This window comes from Episyrphus balteatus, chromosome 1 (assembly GCF_945859705.1).
Source record: "Episyrphus balteatus chromosome 1, idEpiBalt1.1, whole genome shotgun sequence".
Taxonomy (NCBI): domain Eukaryota; kingdom Metazoa; phylum Arthropoda; class Insecta; order Diptera; family Syrphidae; genus Episyrphus; species Episyrphus balteatus.
Window position 1 is genome coordinate 169529642 of NC_079134.1, and position 26003 is coordinate 169555644.

The 26003-nt window shown below is 30.5% G+C and overlaps 1 protein-coding gene and 1 long non-coding RNA gene across 2 annotated transcripts; both read left to right on the plus strand.

The window, feature by feature from the left end:
- The first annotated feature begins 12654 nt into the window (after window positions 1–12654).
- On the plus strand, window positions 12655–25774 carry LOC129912255 (uncharacterized). The gene is made up of 8 exons (XM_055990421.1): window positions 12655–13754; window positions 13843–13979; window positions 14140–14370; window positions 22354–22465; window positions 24858–25111; window positions 25245–25383; window positions 25434–25588; window positions 25644–25774. Exons 1-8 carry the CDS (start codon window positions 12655–12657, stop codon window positions 25757–25759), a joined length of 2244 nt encoding a protein of 747 aa, XP_055846396.1. The 3' UTR covers window positions 25760–25774.
- LOC129921183 (uncharacterized) lies at window positions 19681–20090 on the plus strand. The gene is made up of 2 exons (XR_008773467.1): window positions 19681–19893; window positions 19957–20090. It is a non-coding gene; the product is annotated as an uncharacterized LOC129921183 (long non-coding RNA).
- Window positions 25775–26003: the final 229 nt, after the last annotated feature.

Below are 26003 nucleotides of genomic sequence, written 5' to 3' on the forward strand. Positions count from 1 at the left end.
TTTTGATTTGAAACATCAATTTTTTTTTTATATTGCATTTTGGTGTCTGCGAATTTTCAAAATGGTATTTAAGGATTTTGTTGAAAATTTTGTTCCAATTTTTTAAATTTTTTTGGCTAAAAACCGGTTAAAAGAAAACTTAAAAAAAAAAATATTTTATAGCCTAGGGCAAAAAAGATAATGGAATATGTCTTTCAAATTTGGAATGAAATGATTTCAACCTCATTTGCACGAAGTGAGGTAGGACATGGAATAAAGTATTACTTATATCATCCTTTTGAACATTTTCTCAGTTTAAGTTTTAAATTGTATGCAATTTGGTCTAATCGAAGACTATTAGTCATTAGTCATTCGAAAAATATTGTTTCATTTGAAAATATTGTCGAATCACAACATTCAGACGTAAGAACAAATATCATATTTTGTAGCGACCTTTCCTCAAAAAAAAATCTTCTTAAACATTTTATTAGCATTTTCCTACCATTAAAGCAAAGCAGTCGTCCATTTTATTTACTTAAGATAAAATACCGCGATCTTGGCTTTCAATTAATCTTTATTTATTCTTTTAAAACCATTTTAACTCTTTCAAAATAGTCTTTAGTCAGCGTATTTTTGCTGAATCTTTTTTTTTTAAATTGTCAAAACAGTTTGCAGAATCCTTTTAGGAGATTGTTTTTTTTTTAATTCCATTTTTGACTCGGTTTACATTTCCTCCGTCGACTCTTGAGTTTAAAGAATACATAGAAATCATTTATGGTATTACAAATTTGGGAAGCAACGAGCCTTTGAAGGGCCAAGGTCTAGTGGCTAACAATTCTCTACCATTCCTATGTTCTTTAAGTTAGTTTTCAATGAAGGTGATGTGCAATTTTCTTCCAACTCCAAACGGTTAATGTTTATTATGTTAATTTATTCATGACAATTAAACTCTAGGTGTCTTTGTCAACTTCTTGCAAGATCCAGTAACACTGGAAAAATGTCTAGATGGTATAGAATGAATTTGTGTCCAGATGTTCTGGAGTGACTTATACATAATCGCACTATTCTCATTGTCCCACGAAAGGCAAAAATTTGGAATTTCAATCTGGTAATTTCACTAAGAGCCGTTTGCTGAATCTTAACATAAGCATTTAAGTTCAACATAGAGCCTTATTTGTCAAAGGAAAAAGTAGAGAATAGAAGTTTATGCTCAACATAAATTTTTTATTATATTTCGATTCGATTAATAACTTAATTTAAGTTATGCCTCGTAAGATAGAAAAAAGCATTCGCAAGCAAGTGCACAAATTTTTAGGTCGATAACCCATTTTTACCTTACCTACTCATACCAAACACTAAAAAACTTGCTAACGTTGTAGGTACATTTATATTGGTCTTGAAATTTAGCTGTTAAGGTTCTTAAGTAGTATTAGTATTGTAAAACCAAGATATAGCCCGTATAAAACCTACATACGATACGCATTTAGTTTAAAAGGTCTATACAATGTAGCTTTTTGCTCACATGTTGAATGAAACATAAAAAGTAGGCTTAATCACTTAAACTCCCATAAAAAGCAATAATTTCTAAAAACTCCAAAAAAAAAACCTCTTATAACATTCATTATCTACCTTCGAACGACCACGTATAATGTTTTCATCACGGAACTACCACAAAGTCAAAGCTCAACATTTAAAATAATTAAAAAAAAAAAAAAACAAAATTAACAAAAAAAAATTAACTAAAAGAAATATCAATGCCATCTCTAACTAACATAAAGTCATTGTTCGTGAAAACACGAAGCACGTTGAAAGTTTTGTATTGTGAACTCTTTGACATCTCTCGCAAAAAAGACGGAAACACAAACGACACGAATAAAATTTTCATCTCTCTACGCCACTGGCTTTTAGCTGGTGCTGATGATGATGATGATGATAATGATGATGATGACTTCAACTCTAAGATATGACTCTGACTACCTGACTCGTTTTTCTTTACGACAACTCAAATCCTCCTGTCATCATTTTGCGAAATTATCTATGTCCATTGTCAATTTGTCGGCATAAAAGATTTGTTATTAAGACGAAATACAAAAAAAAAAGTTTTTTCGTTGCTAAAGATAAATCAATCTGGAAGCTCAACATCCTCATCTTCACTTTTTTTTTTTCTTCTTCTTCTTCATTTCCGCTGTGTGTTATATTTTGTGCATCATCACCCAATATGCACCGAGCCGTGTGAGTGTCGTACGCCATTTTTCATAGTTTCGTTTAAGCCAACTCCAATCCATACAACCGAACGAATGAAGACGACGACGACAACAACGAAGTAAAAGTTTTCACTTTCGTTTTCACTGAAGCCGCCTTGTGTAGCACGGGTATAAATAACTAAACTACCATGCAGAATAGCATGTTATTTGCAATGTTTTTGTTGTGCCGTAATACCTGGTCAGCTGCCATTGACCGGACCGGTTCGGTTCGGTTTGGTTTGTATATCGTATATCGGCTTGGTTGGGTATTTTCCGAGATCATCATCAGCTATACATATTTATATTGAAAATTCATTGCACTTTGCATTCGCAGTTGTGGTTGTATATTCGTTTAGTTTGCAATGCGTGTATAACGTGTTTTTTATTTGGACTTGAGAAATACAGTCTTGGTCGCTTGGTTAGAGACTGAACAATATTGAAGTTTAGCCAATACAAAAGAAAATTTCGTTAAATTAAGTTGACACTTAACACGTAACTTTTTCACTCCATGAAGGGCAAGTTCTAATGATTAAAGGTTTTAACCATTCCCTTAAAAAATGAGGCATGGGTTTTAACGTAAAGATATAAAATTACAAAATGCGATGGTTGAAATGTTTTGCCATGAATGCAATAGCAGTAGGTATAAGTACTACGTATCGATTTTTTTTTATTTTTATCGTTTTAATTTTTCGGTTAATGACAATCACAACAAAAACATTACTGTTAAAAAAAGAGCCAAGTTCTCCTATGTTGAAATTATGCTGGCACAAAAAGTACTGAGATGTAAAAGTGTACCAAGTTCTAAAGTTTGGGTTCAAATTCGTATCAATAAAATATTGATTGTTCTCTTGACAATTTTTCTTAATTATCGATTTTTAAAGTTATTTCAAAAACTGCCAAGTAAACAACTTGGCTCTTTTTTTAACAGTAATGTTTTTGTTGTGATTTCACTACTTTTTGCAAGGTATGGCTGTAGAATATAAAATCTCTATATTTGATGAAAATTCAGTGAAAATGGGTGGTTGCCACGCCCCCTGCCTGAAATTCTCAAACTTTAAATTTTTTCCTTTGTGTAAACTACCAGCTCCACCATTCTACCAAATTTCAAGATTCTACGACAATCAGAAGTGCTCTATAATATTTGATGAAAATTCAGCGGGAATGCCGGTTGCCACGCCCCCTGGCTGAAATTCTCAAGTTTTAAATTTTTTCCTTTGTATGAACTACCAGCTCTACTATTCTACCAAATTTCAAGATTCTACGACAATCAGAAGTGCTCTATAATAATTTATGAAAATTCAGCGGAAATGGGCGGATGCCACGCCCCCTGAATTGAAAATCTCAAATTTTTTTTTTTTGTATACACCACAAGTCCTATCACCGTGTAAAATTTCAAGTTTCTACGATATCGGGAAGTTCTCCATTTTGATGATCTGTCAGTGAGTCAGTGAGTCAGTTACGGTTTTTGCGATTTTTGAAGCCCTATATCTCAGAAACTACTAGGAGGCTGAAATTTTGTTAGGAGTTTGGTTTTTACGAGCTCAACAAATGTAGTGAGTTTGAAATTTCTAGCATCTTTGGTGTGGAAGTTAGAGGGGGGTCGAAAATGGCCTGAGTTGTTTCCTGTAAATAAGGGTGTAGTGCCAAAGTTGCTAGAGAACTTGGCTGGGCACTACCGTGCCCCTTGATAAAATAGAAAAAGAAATCGAAAATGTTACCCCAGTCTCACTTCTTCATCAAGGTCTACTTTTTGATGAATTTAATTTTTTTTTTTTTTCAAAAAATCATTATTCCACTATACTATAACCGTTTTTCTAACATCTCCCAAACGATATTTGCAAACCTTTTTTATAATTTTATTATTACTCAATCACAAATTTTTTCAAAAAAATAAATTTTTGATTTAAAAAAAGATTGGTTTAAGTGGTTTTTGTATCTATACTTCAAAATGATATCTGAACTTTTTTAACTAAAACAAAAAATATTTATAAAAACCATCTCCAAGGATTTTAAATTATTTATTTCCTCAAACACATTTGTCTTCTGAATAAAAATATCAAGTCGCTTAATTTTAAGGATTTGTTTCTTTTTTATTTTTTGAAAAACGAATGTTATTTTTTTTAATTTTTGTAAAAATATTTATATAAAAAGTTTTCTAAATTTTTATACCATGAATACGTAAAGCATTTTTGTGCAAATCAGTCGTCATGCATTTTATTTCTCATAGAAAAAAAAAAATTGGCCAAAAATAAAATGAATTATTTTTCGCATTTGCGAGATTTAGTTTTAAGTCACTATCTTGGTTCAGTTTCAATATTGCTTTCCATATTGTAATATTCAATAAAAGTTATAGATATTGAAAACAAATAATTTTTCAAGTTCTTACTTTAGAAAATCTAGCAGATTTTTTTTAAGTAAGGAGTACATGGTCAACTTAATCAATATTTGAAGTAAAAAGAAGTCAAAATGTCCCAAAGGTGTCATCATGTCGTTTGATCGTCCGCAAAAAATGCTTTTACGAGTTCGATGACAATCAGTTTTGACTTTACGATGCGTTGAGTGAAGTAAATAAATAGCAAATGCAGTTTAATGCCCTATCGAATGTTTGAAAAATAAAAAAAATTAAGGGCTTATCATTTTATCCTTAACATTTTTAAATTCTTATTGTAAAAGTAATCAGTATTATCCTATGAAAAAATTGAAATAATTATTATAAAAAAAAGTGACTTTTTTTTAAATAATCTCATTCACGATATTAAGAAGATTTGTCCGCTAATTTAACACAGAAGTCTTCTTGTTAAAAAAAGTTTATTATACATAATTTGCTTAGGACAACTTACATTATATTTTAGTTGTATTTATAAAAAATGTGGTGCTCTGCCAATATCCGACTAATAAAACTAAAAAAACATATGCTTTTTAAAAGCAATCGAATCTTTTTTTGAAAAATTTCAAATGATGGATGACAGCAAACTCTCAAAATCAAAATTATTTTAAAAAAGGTTATTCAGAAATTAAAGATTAAGTTGTTCATAATGATGCTTTTAAAATGAGAAAGTATCATATATTACACTTAACAAACACTTTGATGCAAAAAACTTATTCATTAATTTTTTTAAATTTTTATAGGTTTTAATTTTATAGGTTTATGTTATTTTGGCTTTTAACAAACAAATTTAATGATTTATTTTTATTTATGTAGGTATAAAAGATAATTTTTAATAAAAAATAAAAAAAATATTTGAGTGTGTTAAGGCATAAATATCTGAAAAGATTCAGTGCGTTAAATTTTGTAGTGTTATATCTCTTCAAATCTATTTCACGTCAGTTGTACCTCAAGGTAGTCATCTAGGTCCCCTTTTATTCTTATAACTTATAACCAGCGAAATAGTAAGATGCTTCTAACATTACCTTATTTGTCAAGTTAAGATAAGGAGTTATGAAGGTATAATGAAAGAGATGAACGTAATTACATACCGGCCAAATACATATCCCTATTTTTGTACATTACAACAACATTAAATGTACCTATTCTTTAAATGTTTGTTAAAATATAAAATCCAATACAACCTTTTTTTTTACTTGCTCGTGAAAAACTAAACGGATTTAGATGAAAATTTTAAGCCAAAAGGTCTTAACCAGCATTAATAAATCATTAGATTTGAAAAAAGATAGTTTTTGGGTTCAAAAAACAAAGACGTTTTTAAATAATTTTTTTTTAAAATGGTATAATGGTTATTATTATATAAACTAAACTGAAAAGTTGACTTTTGTTGTGACAAATAAAATGATCAACTGGGTCTTAGAAATTTCTCTAATTGTTCAAGGCTATATGAGCGATTTATTGGTTAACATTGATAACATATATTTTTTTTCTTCGATCAACATTTTTTTAAAGTGAACATGCGAAAAATATTTGTTATACAAGGCGAATGAGCAACTTTGTCCATTGCAACACTAATTTCCCACTTAAACGATTGACAGCAATTTGGTAGTATTTTTTTCCGGAATTTTATAATTTTGTGTCATTATCGTGTTTAACGACAATAAATTCACTGTCAATGTCATTTTCAATCCTAAAATTAAAGAAAATGGTATTCAAGTGCATTTATTAAGTGGACAGCACTGTACTATTAAACGACGTGTGTCCCATGACTGTGCAGCACAAGAAGTTGTTTTTCACGTTCGCGAAATGAACTCACTTTCGATTTCTTTCAGCTCACGCGGATGGACGGACTTCGGTCGGATGCACGAGATAAACAACTCATCATCATCGATGGGTTCCACCAGAGGATGATCAGTTTGTTGTATTTTTTTTTTTTTTCATTGCAATGTTGCGCATGATTCCGGAATATAACTACAGTGGGGTAGACTCAAAGTATGTTGGAGTGTGCAACTGCATGTACTCTCTGTAAATGACTGTAATTTGCTGCAGATAAACACACACGCGCGCATCGAATCGATTTCATAACAACTTTCGTTCCAGCCAGCAGCATCAGGTAGTACATAGTTGTAGTAGCTGAAAGGAGGCGAGTGATTAAGCTTGGTCATTATATAGAAGGCCATAGATGGACACAAGTTTTTTTTTGGGTGAGCCTTACAGGAGCTCAATTCATAGTTTCTTCTATTTTTTTTACAATGAAACATGCGCCTAGGAAAGTTGTAACTACAAAAGTCTCCTACTCAAAATCAGTATGGGGCCAATCACCCATAAATCTGCCACCAATACCTCTCTCCGATTATGACGGATACTCTTGAAGATGCTTCAAGCTTCAATAATTATGCACATTAAGTCGCTATAATTTTTTTTTAGTTTCGTGCTACCAACCGTCATCGACTCGTTTGGTATACGCGTGCACGTCTTGCCTCCATTTTGGAATTTCTAATGCGCGCCAATGCGGCATAGGTGCCTCGCGCGATCATAAAGTAACGGCATCTATGTCGTAATTGATTGATATCGTACTTCATCGCATCAAAAAAAAATATTGCTGCCTGCCATTCCGAAGCTCCAAAGTGTCGTAAAACTCGTTTCTTCCAATATGTTGCTGATGTTGATGATGATGGTTGGTGATGATGCTGGCTTCGTCTTTTGGTGCAATGGCCACACAATCGAGCGGCAAGCGACAATCACTCCGCTGATGATGATCGTAATCAACAGAGTTTAATACTCCCATTGAAATAAAATAACAACAACGAAAGAAGAAGAAAAAAACAATCCCAGAACTGAAGAAAGGTGCGATAAACGATGATGGAGGAGAAAGAGTTAAATGGAACACACCGCATCATCAGCAGCGTTTACTGCAACTTTAGAGGCTTGAGACTCTGACTGATGGAAGCACACGTAATTATACTCGATGTTGATTGTTGATGTTTGTATACGAGTATTTCTGTTGTTTTTTTTTCGTGTTGCAATGGAATGCTGGGCTACCACATCAACATTAGAGTAATCTATTGTGTATTTTGATTGATTTAGTAACGGCCTTGAGATGAGGTCGAATTAGAGGAATTTTTTTGTAGGTATGATTTTTTTGTATTTGAAGAGAGAAAAAACTTTTATCGATAGAAAAATGTTGTAGGCATTTGAAACTAATTAAGCTGGGTAATTTATTTTATGATGTTAAAATTCTTCATTTTAGTTGCGTGGACACATTTTTGTTGGAAATTAGCGTTTAGTAAAAAATTTTATATCTCAGTATTTAATTGTATTATTAACTAATGGCTTACATTTACAAATCTTTATTGTAATTTACATAAATTTTGGTATAAACTTTGGAAGTTGTGCCGTTGTTGGAAGGTTTTCGAAAAAAAATTCTACTTTTTGCAGTTCTGTCAGTAATTTTCTCTTACCAATTTATAGGTTTTTATACTCTTATAGTAATTTCTCATTTCACAAAACAAGTTTTGGTCCAATTTTATCAAGTGATGTTAAAATTAGAGAAACAGCTATAAAAAGTCGTGTTGTTGTGTTAATAATACAATTGAACTGTACACTCGGGCGTATGCGTACTTTTTCATAGTACATATTCCCGCAATACGTTGAATTTCTCTCATCGAGTGCAACGCTTAAATTTTGAAGCAAGCAATATATTGCTGAAATAACAAAACATGCTAGGTTACCTGCCCTATATCCCAACAGTAGCAAGGGTTGCCATGTGTTGAGAGTTATTTATAAAATCTTTATTTAACTATTAATGCTAAAAATGAAAAAATGCAATGAAAAAGAAAAATACAGCCCACAAATCAGTTAATCTATAAAAGATAATCTAGTTTTTTTCATTAACTATGTCAGGATAATATACAATTTCCTGAAAAATAAAATGCACAACTGGGTCGCGAGTACTTGGTCTTAGAATTCAAAGTTCTAAAATTTTTAAGACAAATACAAATACAAAATTTTTAAATTTAGCTATATGAAAATAAAAAAAAAATAAAATTCGTTTTTCAAATGAAAAAAACCACTCTTTATATGAAATCTATCTCCAAAACAAGGATACAATTTGATTTCTTTTATAAAGATGCATTTTTAGAAAAAAATTTTCAAAATCGTTAGAGCCGTTTAAAAAAAAAAACAATTTTTTATAAATAATTTTAAAATAAAGTTGGTACTATTAATCACCATCTAAATCCAAAATTTCAAAAAATTCAATGTCTCGTTTTCGAATATTTGATTAAAAAAATTCGAATTTTGTTTTTAATCCAAATTTTTTTTGTCAAATTTTAAAAGGCTTTTGTTTAAAAAATTTCGCTGAAATTATAAAGCAAATTGTTTGGGAGAAAATAAGATTTAAAAAAAGAACAATTCTATGGGAGGTACCATGAATAACGATTTTTGAAAAAAAAAAAAACTTTTTTCGTGAAAAAGTAGACCTTGTCTAAGAATTAATACTTGATTTTTTTCATCGAAATCGTAGAAGCCGTTTTTGAGAAAATTAAACTTTTCCAAAATTGGTATATGACAGGTACTGTTATTTTTGGTCCAATTTTTTTTTCCAAATTTTGAAATTTTTAAATTTTGAAATTTTTAAATTTTATGTCCTTTGTGTCCTACAAAAATAATAGACCAGTGCCAATTATTTTTGAAAATAAAAAAATTATTAGCAGCATATGGGTGGTGGGAACATTTTAGGATAAATGGTATATGAAAGGGGAAAAATAAATTGTGGGTGCTTGGGTGGGCGAAAAATTGGGGTGGGTGTCAAAAATCATGGTTTTTACGATTTCTGTCAAAACTAGACGTCCTATCGAAAAAAGTCAAATGCAAAAGTTGTAGGTAGTATAAATGTCTACAACTTTTACTCAAACAATTTTTTTCTATTATTATATTATACTTTTCTAATGGTCATTGACCTTTTAAATTTGAATCAAGCACTAAAATAGCTCTTACGTGCAAAGTTTTTGAGATATTGAATTTTGAACGTCCAAAACTCTATTTTTCTGATTTTTGGCATGGTAATATGTCAAAAACGTGATGTGATAGAATTTTTCTGACTTCGGATTTGAGCTCAGCGCACAAAAAACCATTAGAAAAATATACTTTGATTTCTATAAAAAAAACTTTTTGACTAGTGAATTCGAACAGGGAAGAAAAAATCGAATGCCTTGTTCGAATTCACTAGTCAAAAAGTTTTTTTTTTTTATAGAAATCAAAGTATATTTTTCTAATGGTTTTTTGTGCGCTGAGCTCGAATCCGAAGTAAGAAAAATTCTATTACATCACATTTTTGAGATATTACCATGCAAAACATCACAAAAATAGTGTTTTGGACGTTCAAAATTCAATATCTCAAGAAATTTTCACGTTAGAGCTATTCTAATGCTAGATTCAAATTAATAAGATCAAAGGCCATTAGAAAAGTATAATTTAGTTTCTATGGAAAATTATTTCTCGCCAATATTACTGTCATTTACGGAAAAATCGATCTTTTCAAAAATCAAAAACTTTTTCGGTAACTTTTTTGATTGAAAAATAGGCTATTTTTTCAACTTAAATTCGTCAAAAATCCAAAAATTCATTTTTTGCTCAAAAAACATTTTTAATAAATAGAAAACATAACAAAGTAGTTTTTAACCAAGTTTTGTTAAAATCCAACTATTTTTGTAAAAGATAAAAATAAGAAATAAAAAAATCGTATTTTTGCATTTTTTCAAATATTTTTGATGTTATAGAACAAAATTGTTTGAGTAAAAGTTGTAGACATTTATGCTACCTACAACTTTTGCATGTGACTTTTTTCGATAGGACGTCTAGTTTTGACAAAAATCGTAAAAAAAAATGATTTTTGACACCCACACCACTTTTTCGCCCACCCACCCCCATTCCCCCAATTTTTTTGTGGACAGTTTATTTTTCCCCATTCATATACCATTTATCCTAAATTTTCCCACCACAATTATGCTGCTAATAATTTGTTCAATTTTTGCCCTCTGAAAACCGGATTGGCACTGGTCTATAATATGTATCACTGACGATAAATTCAGAATTTTTGACTAATTGATCTTATGATTTTGAACTAAATTTAATAAAATTGATTCTAATCATAAAAATAATCTAGTTCCGGAGCTTCTGTGGTTCATTTTTGTGATTTTTTGTAGTGGAATTAAATTTTTCCAGCTAAATTGATTATCTTTTAAGGACTAACCTATACCTATCATTTAACCAACAAGAAAAGATTATTTTTCTTCAAAAAACGCTAATACAATTTTGATTAAAAATTTAGGTAACTTGTTTGATAATTTTTTTTTTTTCCAAAAAAAAATTTCAAAAATTATAAAATCAATAATAAAAGAAATGACATCCGTCTAGTTTTAAGATATTGTCTCTCCCGCATAAACGGTGAGCTAGTGAAGGGAAATTAGGCGTTATTTCCGATTTAAATTTAAATTTTTATGTTTTGAGTGAGTATTTAGTTACCATTTCATATTTTTCAGTATTTACTTTGTTCTTTGTGAAATTCATTCTTATGTCTACTGTATTTGAACAAAAAATATGTTATTTTCTAAAGTGGATCTGTATAGTTCTCCAGTGTAACCAGTTTATAGGGACCTAGTTTCCTGTCAGTTTTAATTACACAATAATTTTTTTCTGAAAAGAATTTGAAATAGATAATTTGGTACACGGTAGAGCTATTATGTAACTGTTATTAAAAAAATGTTAGCTAAAACCAGAAATACAATAATTTTATACCGGTTCTATTCTCGGTTAAAAATCATTTATTTTTGCGTTTGATTCATTACAATATTTACCAAAACTTTTTATAAATTTTTCTACAGGCATGGAATTATCTCCTTTTTGGAAAGTCATATTACCAATTTTCCCATTTCCATAAAATTACCCAAGAAGTCAATTTAATTTGTTTATTTTCTATAATCTAGCACAAAGTATTTGCTTCTTTCTCATCTGACCTGTTCTCAAAACACAAAATATACAATTAACCTTTACTTTTTTTTTTATTAAAATTATTGCTTTAACAACAAACAATTTTAACAACCGGTCCTATATTTCCATTTTATTTCTAATTTCAGATTCCACATCCACACAAAGAAAAATATCTCCTGGACTTAAAAAAAAAAAATAATCACACACATCACATGTTGTATATATGGGATCACTAACCGTCACTAAATGTTGTATGCAATTTGATAGCACTGGAGGTGAAATTTTCCATCACAACCAACAACAACAACCGCCAATTAAATCAAACAACATAGCTTCCAACAAACAAAATCTTTCCATCGGCACTTTTTTTACTACCAACAAATTTCAATAACAAAATAGCAATTTTACCTCCGCATGTGTAATCGGTAGTTGCACCAAGAAAAAACAAAAAAAAACACCAAAACCACCCAACAAACATAAACAAAACCAAAAAACAAAACAAAATAAAACGAAAAAAACCTGAATCACTGAACTGACGACAAGTTTTATAAAACGACGAGGAGGATCAACTCACTTAACATCAAAACGCGAACACGACTTACCACCATCACGAGATATCCCCAAGACCAGCTACAAATCAGTGCAAGTGGAAACGTTAGTTGCAGTGTTGCACCACCTCAACTTGGGTGCTATCATCATCATCACCATCATCAACAACAAGAGTCAAGTCCATTGACTCTTCCATCGTGTGCTCTTGGCCAGGGCCAACCAACCAACCAACGTCAGCTAAATCAAGATCAATATCACGATATCCAAACAAGTGCTGCCACTAATCATTGGTTTTTTCCCCTTGTTACCGGTTCGGGCATGAAGCTATGACGAGCATCATCGAGGAAGGAGTTTTTGGGCACGAATAAGCGGAAACGTTATGAGCCTGGTGCACAACATCATTTTTACAATACTTGAATTCTTACTTGAACTGACTCTCAAAACCCACCAAAACCCTTCACGCAACTAACTACTACCTAAACCTCCTTATACTGACCTCAATGTAAGATGTTAGAATCTAATAAATGGCGTTTCCTAACAATTGTTGCCGGTTTGATACTAACCAACGCAATTGACAGTCCCGTGCGGACAGGCCAATTACATTCTCTTGCCGATCACAGTCAGTTTAACCAAAGAACTGCCAGTGTCCAGTTAACTTCTGGGACCCATAGAACAGCAAGGAACTTGTATGCGCCCTTTAATGTCTTCCCAAAAGTCGATGATATAAGCTTCCCCCGGAGCCATCGCCGATCAGACGGAAGTCTTGTCAAGTCGTTCGGAGCTTACCGAAACGGAAGAAATGCCCAAAGAAGGTCTGACGATGGGTCTCAGACTGTCTTCCAACAATCACCCGAGAATCAGACTCGAACTGGAAGAAACTATGTCTACATTCCACTGCAACAAGGCGGATCAAACGAAGGCTTGACAAAGCGGAATATCACATTCGGACAAATCCGACCGCCAATCTTAGATGACCAGGTTCCTGTCGAAGGCTACAACGGTGAGTTGTTTGTCAACGATAGAACGGAAAGAAGTCCCCAATCCGAAGATAAGATCGATGTTGATGACTTGTCAGGGCGTCGCATAGGCTTCCAATTCCCCAACAGCTATAGCCTTAATACAGACTTCCCATTCCATCCGCAGGGTTATCGCGAAGATAATCCAATTTTCACTGACACTGGATCGTACGAACGTCCGTACAGTGAGGAATCCCTTGATGGCTCGAGCAGCGGTCATTCTGTAGAATTCCCGGGCCTGAGTGCAAACACTAAGCCCTACTCTGGGAAGTTGTACCGCGATGAGGTCACAAAGTTTGGGGACGTTAATGGTCCCATAGCAGCTGCGCCGCGACCTCAGAGAGGTATATTCTTTGGTGATGGTGAGCGAGATCATAGGACGGGTGGGCCCCGGCCTTTTGCTCCACCAAAGATATTTACCCCCGATTACAATGAGTTTGGTAGTGATTATGCGGGATCGAGGAAGTCCCGTTATTATCCCTTCAAGTCGTCACGATCTCCCCGAGTGGTATTCCCTGCGAATGACAATCTGGGAACGACGAGTGCATCGAGTGGCAGTGGAGCGTACTTTAGTGACAATGTGGCTTTTAGGTAAAACCTTTCACACTTGGCTTATAGAAGCTTTTTCGTCATAATTATAGAATGATTTACTTGTGTTGTTATTCTTATCCCCGTGTAGAGATCAGAACTTTGGTTTGAATGAATTGTCGGCTATTCAAGAGGTGCGCAATGAATTTGGGCTCCAAGAAATTGATGGAGTTAGTGTGGACAGCGAAAATACTGGAGCACAATCGGCAAGCACTTTTAAGGAGAAAGGTAGGAGTTTTTTTTTGTTTTTTTTCTGTTTTCTACTCACTCTTTTCTTTATTGCGCTTCATTTTCCATCTTCACTTCATTTTTTCTATCATTTTCCACACTATTTCGATCATATTTTCTCTTGAATTGCTTTGTTTTTTGAAATCATATACATTTACAGTTGATACAAATACTGAATTAGAATGTCAAGGCCGTGGGGGTACTTGTGAATTCTTTTTGGGTTGTTGGATGACAGGTGGCTTATTGCAAGGCACCTGCGATGGATTATTACGTGGATGCTGTCATCGGACAGCTAAATCGACAAATTTGAAAACCTCCGATTATGTTAGTCAAACAATTGATTTGACAAATCTTCCAAACAAAAACTATGGACCAGTTTTGAATGATCCCAGTGAGTGTTGGCAAGATAAAATTTATGACAATTCAGTAGCTTCTGTAGTTTTTTTTTAAGGTTTGGAGGTTATACTACAATTACAAAGCATGTTTCTGTTGTTAATAATAAATATCAAAATTTTAAAATGCAATGCAGAAAAATATTTATACATTTTTTATAGACAGATTCGGGATGGAATCAGAATGGTTTATATTTTTTTTTGCCAAGAAATTTTTAATTTTTTTTTTGTAGCAGTCTTATAATTTTCTCTGGAAAATATGCATAAAAGGCCAAAATTGATAAAAAAAAAAAAATGTGGCCAAAAATATCAGAGCTCAGTTCAAAAATAAACTGATTAATTTTAAAAGCTGAACGAGTCGAAAAAATGGGACTCGAATCGAAAGACAGTTGAACTTTCAAGAAGATTCTGAAAAAATTTAAGCTTTTACTTAGCCTGCCACGATTATAAATTATAATCAAAAATTATGCTTCTGAAATTCAATTCCCATAATCAAAAGAAAAGGTAGAATTTTTTTTTTGGAGCTAAGTTATTTTTTTTTTATTTTTTGAAGGTTTACATGATATTCAACTTGATCTGTTCAAAAATTTTTATTTTTATTTTTGTAATAATAACTACGATATCAGTAAAACCCCAAAACTATAGCAGACTGGTAGCCGAGAAAAATATATTCAGCAAGTGAAAATGTATACCACCGTCAAGTACGGACAAACCTCCCTTTTTTCAGAACGTCCTATTTCAAGCAATTTCTCTACATTTCAGTTGCCAAAGGCATAATTGATCTTGAAAATAAACAAGTGAACTATTACATTCTCCATTGATATATAAGAAAAACGTTCCAGTATTATATACTAGGTATACGTTAAAATAAAAAAAAACTAGGTGTTTGAACCACAGTTTAACACAGCTTATTCACAGATATCGTTGAATAAAGAACTTAAACTAAGTTTTCAACTTGCCTCAAATTAAATTCTTTTTCAAGTTTTCCAGATCAATTCCTCAGTTATGAACTTTTTAACAGATTATGTTCATTGTTCAAGCACAAGAATATGTTGATAACCCTTAAAGCCTGTTTTCACTAGGTATAGCTTAAATGAGATATGAAAGTGAAGTATCATCATCATGATTAATGTTCATTGAGTTAATAAAATCCTGATTGCACTGAACTAAATAAAGTCTAAAATGCTCGTGGTGAAATCGTTTCCTTATTAAACTAGTATATAACTATTGTTGGGTTTAAAAAATATATATTGCTCTGTCAAAAATGTTTCTATAAAAAAGTAGTTTTTTTTTCACTTTCTTCGTTTTTATTTCAATATGACAAAATTACGATTGGATAGAGTTTCACCTTATGGAGAGTAAAATTCATTTTTACTTGCTCAATAGGGCAAGGATTGATTTCGTGTCGAAAAAAAATTGAGGTTTTAATCAAAACCAACATTACGATGATGGAGAACTCCGAAAAAGTGGGTCTCGCAATTCTGTCCGTGCGTCTGTGCGGTTGTGCGTCCATCTGTACACATTTCCACAGCCTAAACGGGTAGACGAATTTTTTTTCAAATTTGGTACAAATGATTTTTATGGAATTCTGAAAGTTGTTTTTTTTTTGTTTTTTTATATCTCACCTAGAAAGTGTACCTCCCATACAAATTTTTCAAGTTATACCAAATAACTCAAAAACGGCTCTAACGATTTTGATACAAAATTTGTGTATAATTAAACAAACAAGACCCAACTTTTGATTGAAAAAAAAATATTTTTTGGAATATTACTAACGGTACCTGCCATAGAACCGTTTTTTTTTTTTTTTTGTTTCAAAATATCTCTTACAAGACTAACCCGAGTTCAACGAAAATTTTTATAAAAAAGCGTTTAATTAACTGTTATATTAAAATGTTCGAAAATTTTCAAAAAACACATTTTTGGATTTTTAAAAAATATTTCATTTGAAAAATCAATTTTTTGAAAACGGATTTTTGAAATGTTTCGAAATTTTATTTTTTAGTGTAAATTAATTATTTCTTCAAAATGGCATACCAACATTTTTCTTTTTTAATGTTAAAAAATTTTTATATATAAAAAACTAATTTAAAAAAAAAACCTTTTCATACAAGAAACCAGATGGCATACTTCGTTTTGTAATCAAAACCTTTAAAAATGTAGTTTAATTAATTATAAAAATAGATTTTAGGTACTTTTTTACATAATGGGAAATAGTTTAATTAAATCTAATTATAATTTTGCCTCATATTTTTATAAAAAGCTTTAAGATAAGATATACTTTTACCATAAGAGCAAGTACGTGCTACCCCAGTCGTGCATTTTATTTTTTTAATAAAATCGTTGTGAAAATATTTAGTCTACATTACTACCCTCAGTTTAGCATAACTTTTAATTTTTATCAACAAGTTCTCAAAGCCTTATTATATCAAGAAATTGATATACATACATACCTACACATACATACATTACATATATTTTTGTTTTCATAAATTTTACTTTTTCCGTGGGCTATAGGTCTTTCTTCGATATACTTTGTTAGTACTAGTCGACGTTTCGGGTATGCTTATACCCTTCTTCAGGACTCTAATAAAGAAACATGACTTAAACATATTAAAAAAGACGTATAATTAATTTACCTATACTTACAATATTAGTGAAATATATTAAATATATTTTAACCTTTTAGGTTTCTAACTTCTTGGAAAGTTGCTTGTTTTTGTTTTTTAAACTTTAATATTTCAAAATTTCAATAATTGAAGTCTTGAAAAAGACTTTCGTTTTATCAAAATTTCAAAATAATGAAGTTTAATAAATTTCTATTTGATAAGAAATTCAAATTTTTATAAAAACAAAAACAAATCTTACCTAAAAATTCTAGTCAAAAAAAGATGAGATTTAATCTAAAATACTTCTTTGGACAAACTGACTATAAATATTGCTAAGTCCCTCACAATCCGATCTCCTGTTAACAGTATTATCTGTATCTAAAATATGCAACATTTCTAGCAACATTCTCTTACTATAGTGTTTTTCTGTTTGTAAAATGTCTACATTATTGAAATCAGGTCTATGTCCTTCATCTAAACAATGTAAAGCTAACGCTGTTTTTTGGGACTGTCCGCTATTTATATCTGATCTATGACCAGCTATTCGATTCTTAAGTTTCTGCATAGAAGTGCCTACATAGACTGAAGGACAATAGTTTGTTCCATCACCTAAGCATTTTATTTTATATACAATATTCGATTTTTCATTTTTGGAAAATTCACCTTTTAAATTCGAGAACAATGAAGTTCTTAAAGTATTTGCCGATTTAAATGCTAAGCGAACGTTGTCTTTATTCATTATAGGAGCATTCAACATTCTATTGGAAAGATTTGGAATATATAAAACACTTTTGTACGAAAATTGTGTAACATTTGTTCCTAAATTTGTTTGAACCAACGGATTAAAATGTTGGTTCAATAATGTTCTTATTATATTCAAAGGAAATGAATTTGAAAGTAAAGTATCCATGATGATTTTAATGTTCTTATGACGAAAGACAATGTCACTGATATCTAAAACTCTTTTAATAAAATTTTTAGCTGTATTATTATTTATTTAAAATATTAAATATGATCACAAGTATAAAACATAGAAAACTTAGAATAATAATAAATGTAATACAGTACAATATTTCAAAGTATGATATTAGAAATGACCCAACAAACAAAGTACAAAATCGTAACAACAAACTTGTTAAAGATTTATTCCTAAATACATTTATTAATGAATCTGAGAAAAAATGTATGACGACTTATGTTGCAAATAGTCCAAAAATTTATGGATTGCCTAAAATACATAAGCCAAATGTACCTCTTAGGCCAATTTGTTCTTCGCTCAGTGTTCCTTGTTATGAGTTATCCAAGTATATAGTTAAAATTTTAAATAATATAACTCTTAACTCAAAATATAATGTTAAAAATGCTTCGTCATTTATTTCAACAGTTTCTCCAATTATATTAGAACAAGATGACATTCTTGTTTCATTTGATGTAGTTTCTTTATTTACTAACATTCCAATTCCGTTAGTACTAGAATTAGTTGAAAAAAGTTGGAATACCATAGAAAATCACACAAGAATTCCAAAAATTAAATTTTTGGAAGTGTTACGTTTTTGTGTGATTGACAACAATTATTTAGAATTCGATAAAAAATTTTATCAGCAGAAACAAGGAGTTCCGATGGGAAGTCCAGCTTCTCCAATATTAGCAGATATTGTTATGGAAGCTTTATTAGATGACGTTTTTGATAAAATTCTAGATAAGCCAAAAATAATTACAAAATATGTCGATGACATTTTTATAATCCTGAAATCTAGTCATGTTAATACTACTTTAACTGCTTTAAATTCGTTTCATCCAAACATTCAATTTACTGTTGAGTATGAAAATAATGGAGAACTTCCATATCTTGATGTGATGGTTATAAGAAAAAATAATAAATTGATATTCGATTGGTATAAAAAACCAACATCTTCGGGTCGTCTTATAAATTATAATTCCAAACAGCCTAAACAAGTAATTATTAATACAGCTAAAAATTTTATTAAAAGAGTTTTAGATATCAGTGACATTGTCTTTCGTCATAAGAACATTAAAATCATCATGGATACTTTACTTTCAAATTCATTTCCTTTGAATATAATAAGAACATTATTGAACCAACATTTTAATCCGTTGGTTCAAACAAATTTAGGAACAAATGTTACACAATTTTCGTACAAAAGTGTTTTATATATTCCAAATCTTTCCAATAGAATGTTGAATGCTCCTATAATGAATAAAGACAACGTTCGCTTAGCATTTAAATCGGCAAATACTTTAAGAACTTCATTGTTCTCGAATTTAAAAGGTGAATTTTCCAAAAATGAAAAATCGAATATTGTATATAAAATAAAATGCTTAGGTGATGGAACAAACTATTGTCCTTCAGTCTATGTAGGCACTTCTATGCAGAAACTTAAGAATCGAATAGCTGGTCATAGATCAGATATAAATAGCGGACAGTCCCAAAAAACAGCGTTAGCTTTACATTGTTTAGATGAAGGACATAGACCTGATTTCAATAATGTAGACATTTTACAAACAGAAAAACACTATAGTAAGAGAATGTTGCTAGAAATGTTGCATATTTTAGATACAGATAATACTGTTAACAGGAGATCGGATTGTGAGGGACTTAGCAATATTTATAGTCAGTTTGTCCAAAGAAGTATTTTAGATTAAATCTCATCTTTTTTTGACTAGAATTTTTAGGTAAGATTTGTTTTTGTTTTTATAAAAATTTGAATTTCTTATCAAATAGAAATTTATTAAACTTCATTATTTTGAAATTTTGATAAAACGAAAGTCTTTTTCAAGACTTCAATTATTGAAATTTTGAAATATTAAAATTTAAAAAACAAAAACAAGCAACTTTCCAAGAAGTTAGAAACCTAAAAGGTTAAAATATATTTAATATATTTCACTAATATTGTAAGTATAGGTAAATTAATTATACGTCTTTTTTAATATGTTTAAGTCATGTTTCTTTATTAGAGTCCTGAAGAAGGGTATAAGCATACCCGAAACGTCGACTAGTACTAACAAAGTATATCGAAGAAAGACCTATAGCCCACGGAAAAAGTAAAATTTATTTTACTAAAAAAGGTCACAAAAGGAGGAATTAATTATTTTTGTTTTCGATCTTGATACATACTAAATGTGTAAGAAGTGACCATATTTCACAAAGACGTTTAACTGCATAATATCGTGTAAAATGCACAACATATCCATCAAACCCTTTAAATAAATCATTTAAACTGACAAAATATAAAATTGAAGCCATTGGTTATAAAAGCTTAGGAAAGCAAAGTGAAAGTAATTTGCATTTGAATTCGAAAAAAAAATGTATTGGTTTAATACTGCACTTTATGAATACAACCATAGGTAAAGGAACTTAACACCTGAGTTGGAATTGCATAAATATTTATAATTTGACAGGAAAGTAAATGTGCGTGAGGAAGAGATATTATTCAAGGTTATCGCAAGTTTTCCTGATTTTTTTTTTCTGTCTTTATAAATGAATTATGAAGGCAAAATATTATTACCTATGATTTTAATGGCATGCAATGTTATCTTATAACATTTAATTATCTTTAATTTTATGTTTATTGTTTTAACTACAAATTGCACTTTCATAATCTATATGTTTTATTTTATAAAATAAGAAACTACACAAAATAACAAAACTTTCAAAATAATTAATTCGATGCAGCATGTAGGTATCATCATTTTGCACGTCATTATTATTAACTTAATATGCTCTTAAAAAATAAATTAATTTCCTCAATACGAAATCATAAAAGTGTTTTTGAATTTTTTGAGAAAAAAAAATAAAGTTTTAAGTTTTATGTGTAGTTTAAGACAGCTTAAATAGATCTCATTCGTTAACCAGTCGAATATTTGTAAGACAATGAGTTAATTTTACATTTTTTGCTTTGGTGTTTTTTTTTTTTAAGGATTCAAGTTCATATTAGATGTATAAACGACCCAAGTTAGTGATTTGATAATAGGAATTGCGAAAAAATACCTAATAAAGAAGGAATAAAGATTATATAAATTAACCATAAATTGATACCAATTTCAAAATAAATAAAAAATTTATTTAGAAGCATCTAACCGAAAAAATATTATTCTTTGCTACTCGTAAAATGACTTAAGAGGAAATAAATTTCTTTTATTTTTGATTTTGCTCGATATTTGATAGTGGAGTAACTAAAGCAAATTATTAGAGAACCCGGCCGAACATTACAATACGGCAACATCGGCAATTTTTAATCTATAGACTTTAAAGTACTTTTAATTACCGACGTTTGAAAAAAAAAATCACAAAATCTAAGCTGTTCGGCCGGGTTCCCTAATATTGTCAATTTTTGAGCTTTAGTTACTCTACTATGAACGAAAATCGAAATTTAACTCACCATACATTTTAGTTTTAGAGTAAGTATATTTGAGTTATTTGTCTGTACGCAAACAGTATTTAAAGTATCAGAATTCATTAATGAAAATATACAAAATACTCTAACTTGCAGTCAGTTTGTCGCATTTAGTTAATTACGTGAAATTAAGCTCTAAATTAATTAGAATTAAATGCTGACTAAATTACTTTATCGTCAAATTTTGTTGTTTTGTGAACCAAAATGAATGATAGAAGCGTTAAATTGTCTTTAACCCCAAAGTCTCGCAATTCAAAACCAGATATTTAATGCTGCTAATTTAATTATTCCGTCTTACTTGAACAGCTGAAAATTTTAATATAGATCATTTATATGAAATGAAACTTTTCTTTACATTTTTGTATAAATTTGTTTTAAAAATTTAAATTTACCTACGTATGAACAATTTGTTTTTATAAATCTAATTTTTCCACTAACGTACGTAGATATTGTCAACATTTAGAAACAGCCTTGATATAATTTAAAAGAAACAAATATCTTAAGATATATTAAACATATTAAGAAAATCAGTTCCATAAAAGATACATTAACATTAATTTGACAGAATTCATATTTTGAACAAAAAAGTTGAATAAAATTGCATTGCATGCTAAAATTTTGCACTTAAATGATAAAATTTGTTTTGCTATTATTGTTCTCTCACTTTGCTTGATTTGAATTGATTTGGGTTTGCTTAACTTACTGGGATTTTGCTAACTACTGGTTGATAGTTTTTGTTGTTGTTTTTTTTGGAAGATCGCGGTTGATGGTTATAAGCTCGTGAACTTACATCTTCACTTGCTGGAGTAGTAGAGTTTTGAATTGGAATTGTTTTTTGTTTCGAGCTTATTTACTATATTTATGCATGTAGACTTGTGATAAATAAAAAATGTGTTTAACTCTTGCAATATCTAACTCTTTCTGTATAAGAACATTTATAAATTTAACATTTTTGCAGGTTGTGGTATATCACTAGCTAAACAAGCAGCCCAACGCCGCATTGTGGGCGGTGATGATGCTGGATTTGGATCTTTTCCATGGCAAGCATACATACGGATCGGATCTTCAAGGTAATTACGTGTCAAATACAAAAAAAAAAAAAAAAAAATTAAAAAACTTTACACTGAAGTTGGTATGTAATAAAAAAAAAAACTTCCACTTTCTCTTGAAGTAACACAGAAGCTGTGGCACTAATTGACATTGAAAACAAGGCGTATTGTGTACACGATAACTATCTCTGTGGTTATTCTTTCTCTGTTGTCATCTCAAAAGGGTTACCAACAAGGAGTTGTCTTGTAAGATTTCAAAACTTGTCATATTTTGTAATTGTGTCACTCTTAAAAAAATGACAAAGACGAAGAAAGTGTCATTTCGCTTCTTATCTGATTGTCAAGCTACCAAATTGAACAAGCTTTAAAATTGTCAAATTAAAGAAATTATTGTGTAGGAGTTGAAACGACAATTTACTTGTTTGACTTTTACACAAAAGAGTTATTTCAGTTATGATAACTGATAACCTCGTCAACTTGTGATTGAACAATAACATAAAATTAAATTTTAAGCTTTCGAAAGGCTTAGCAAGAGTTGAACAAATAGTGCATACAATTAAAAATAAAATAAACGACATAGTTTCAGTACACGAACTTGCTCTTAGAACTCAAATCAATTTAAATACAAATTTGGTATATTTATATGACAAAAAATATATATTAAAAAAAAAAAAAAAAAAACATTAAATTAGTTCTTTAAATGAAATAAAAACAACATTTTAAATGAAATAGAGATCCAAGAAAACTATTCAATTTAATTTATTTTATTGATGCATTCTTAGAAAAAAATTTCAAAATCATAAGAGATTTTATAAATAATCATTTTTTTTTTAAATATTTATAAATAAAGTTAGCATGCCATTTATTACTTCTAATTGATATTTAAAATCTCGAAAAAATTCAATATCACGTTTTAGAAAATTTCATTAAAAAAAAAATATTTTTCTCCAAATTTCGTTTTTTGATTGCATATATTAAGGCAATATAAATTTCTCTACATACAAAAACATTGGACAAATTGCACGAGTTATTTGAGAAATAGTCAGAAATAAAAAAAAAAAAATGGTTTTAAGGGTACCTACCGTTAATAACGATTTTGAAAAAAAATACTTTTTTCATTAAAAGATGGACCTCGTCCAAAAACTATTACCTACTTGAATTTTATACCTAATTAAAACCGTAGAAGGCGTTTTTGAAGATGCCACCAGGAAAATTTTTAATGGTCGCTCTAATTGTAGATCTTTTGTACCTTTTTAAAATTTTAAAGTATGGAAAATTACTAATTTTTAGCCTATACCATATCTAGGTATTTCATTTTTGTATGTGACACCTGGTAGCACTTTTGTACCAACTAACGCTCTTATTTATTAGACACCTTTTTGAATATTAGGCTTTTTATTTATTCTTTTTCAAAAGATACATTTCAGGGAAATGTTGATTAAATCGTCTTTACTTTGATTTTAGCTCTAGTCGTACGCAATTGCGATTCAAACAACAATTTACCAAAATTTTAAAGTGAAAATATATGCCTTACTTAAGTGGTCAGAAAAAAATACGTCATGTCACAGACAAAAAATAATATCAACAACACATTAATATGATTTGATTTTTTAATATGGTTCGTACCTCAGCTCTTTTGTTTCGAATTTCTTTTGAAGTTATCTTTTTTATTTGATAGAATTAATAGTTGTTATTATTGTGGTAAAATATGAGTAAGTGAACATATTTGAATTTGAATTCATTTTATGAAAAGTTTTATCTTAAAAGCTATTTAACGTAATAGAACAACTTACAAATTGAATTACAAAAAAAAAAGAAAAAAAAAATCAATAAAAATCGATTAAAATCTATAAAATTCTGTTTATTTTCTCATAAACTAGAATATTTTTTCAAATACTAAAACCCTTACAAAATTGTAATGCTTCGATCCAAAGATTTAATGAAAATTAATTTAATTAATTTTTTTTTCACAAAATTTCTGAGTATATTGTTCAACTGGTCTTTCAAGATGTTTCCCTAATTAATTGCCTTAAATTATAACATCTTAGTTTTTCTTTGAAGACTCCATGCAGTGCTAACAGCATTTTTTTAAACAAATTCCTAACCAATAAGTCTTTATATGTTTGGTCTACGTAGCGCGCAACATTCGTGAATAATGCTGATGCACCAATAAGCAATATGCATCCATTTATCTTGTCTCAAGAGCCCATCCTAACTCACCGCAAACATTAAACAAACAAATCACTTAAACGTTTCTTTAGCCTTACCACATTACGACGAGTATTATGACCAAAACCAACAACAACTCAACTCCACTATACATAGACTAACTGATTCAACGCGACGCAAGACGCGCAACATATATGGACAATTAACTCTTATTTTATGCTCTGTGTGCTCTTCTTTTTTGCAGATGCGGCGGTTCGTTGGTATCACGAAGACATGTCGTCACTGCTGGACACTGCGTGGCTCGTGCCACACCACGTCAAGTGCATGTAACTCTGGGCGATTACGTGATCAATTCAGCGGTTGAGCCGTTGCCAGCTTACACATTCGGAGTGCGGCGAATCGATGTTCATCCGTACTTTAAATTTACGCCGCAAGCGGATCGCTTCGATGTTTCCGTATTGACACTGGAAAGACCGGTCCACTTCATGCCGCATATTGGTATATTATAATTGAGTTTTTCTTTTTTTATTTTTTTGTTTATATGAAATGAAAAATTGTTAAACAATTAATTATCCTTTATTCCGGGGGACTTTTGGTTCTATGTTCGCGATTGGATAAATAAATCTTGAAGCTCCAATATGCTTGCCAGAGAAAAATGAAGACTTTTTGGGAAAATTTGGCTGGGCTGCTGGCTGGGGTGCCCTCAATCCTGGATCGAGGCTTAGGCCGAAGACATTGCAAGCTGTTGATGTTCCAGTTATTGAGAATAGGTTTGTGTGAATGGAGTTTTTGGTTTGATCTAAATCGATTTTCTTCCTAGAATCTGCGAGAGGTGGCATCGCCAGAATGGAATAAATGTGGTCATTTATCCGGAGATGCTGTGCGCCGGATACCGCAATGGTGGCAAGGATTCTTGTCAAGGGGATTCCGGTGGACCATTGATGCATGAGAAGAATGGTCGATGGTATCTTATTGGTAAGTTATCACCTTTTCTTTGAGTGAAAATTTTTAAAAATTATTTTTATTCTAGGTGTTGTATCAGCAGGATATTCGTGTGCATCACGTGGCCAGCCAGGTATCTATCACCGGGTGCCGTTTACAGTCGATTGGATTTCGTATGTCGTTGGCCTGACAACACAGCTCTAGAAAAAGGGCCTTTTGCTTCCGTTGTTATTATTTATTTTTTTGTTGAATATTTAATTTAATTCGATATTTAGATATTTATTCCAAAAGTGTCCCTTTCTTTTAAAGAAAAACAAAAAACAAAAACAAACTTGATTTCTGATACTAAAAATGGTACTTCCCTTTTACTAAGTTTAAATTATTCTAATGATTTTGTTGTATATACACTTTCTTCGCATAAAAACTAAAACAAAGCTTAGATTTAAAA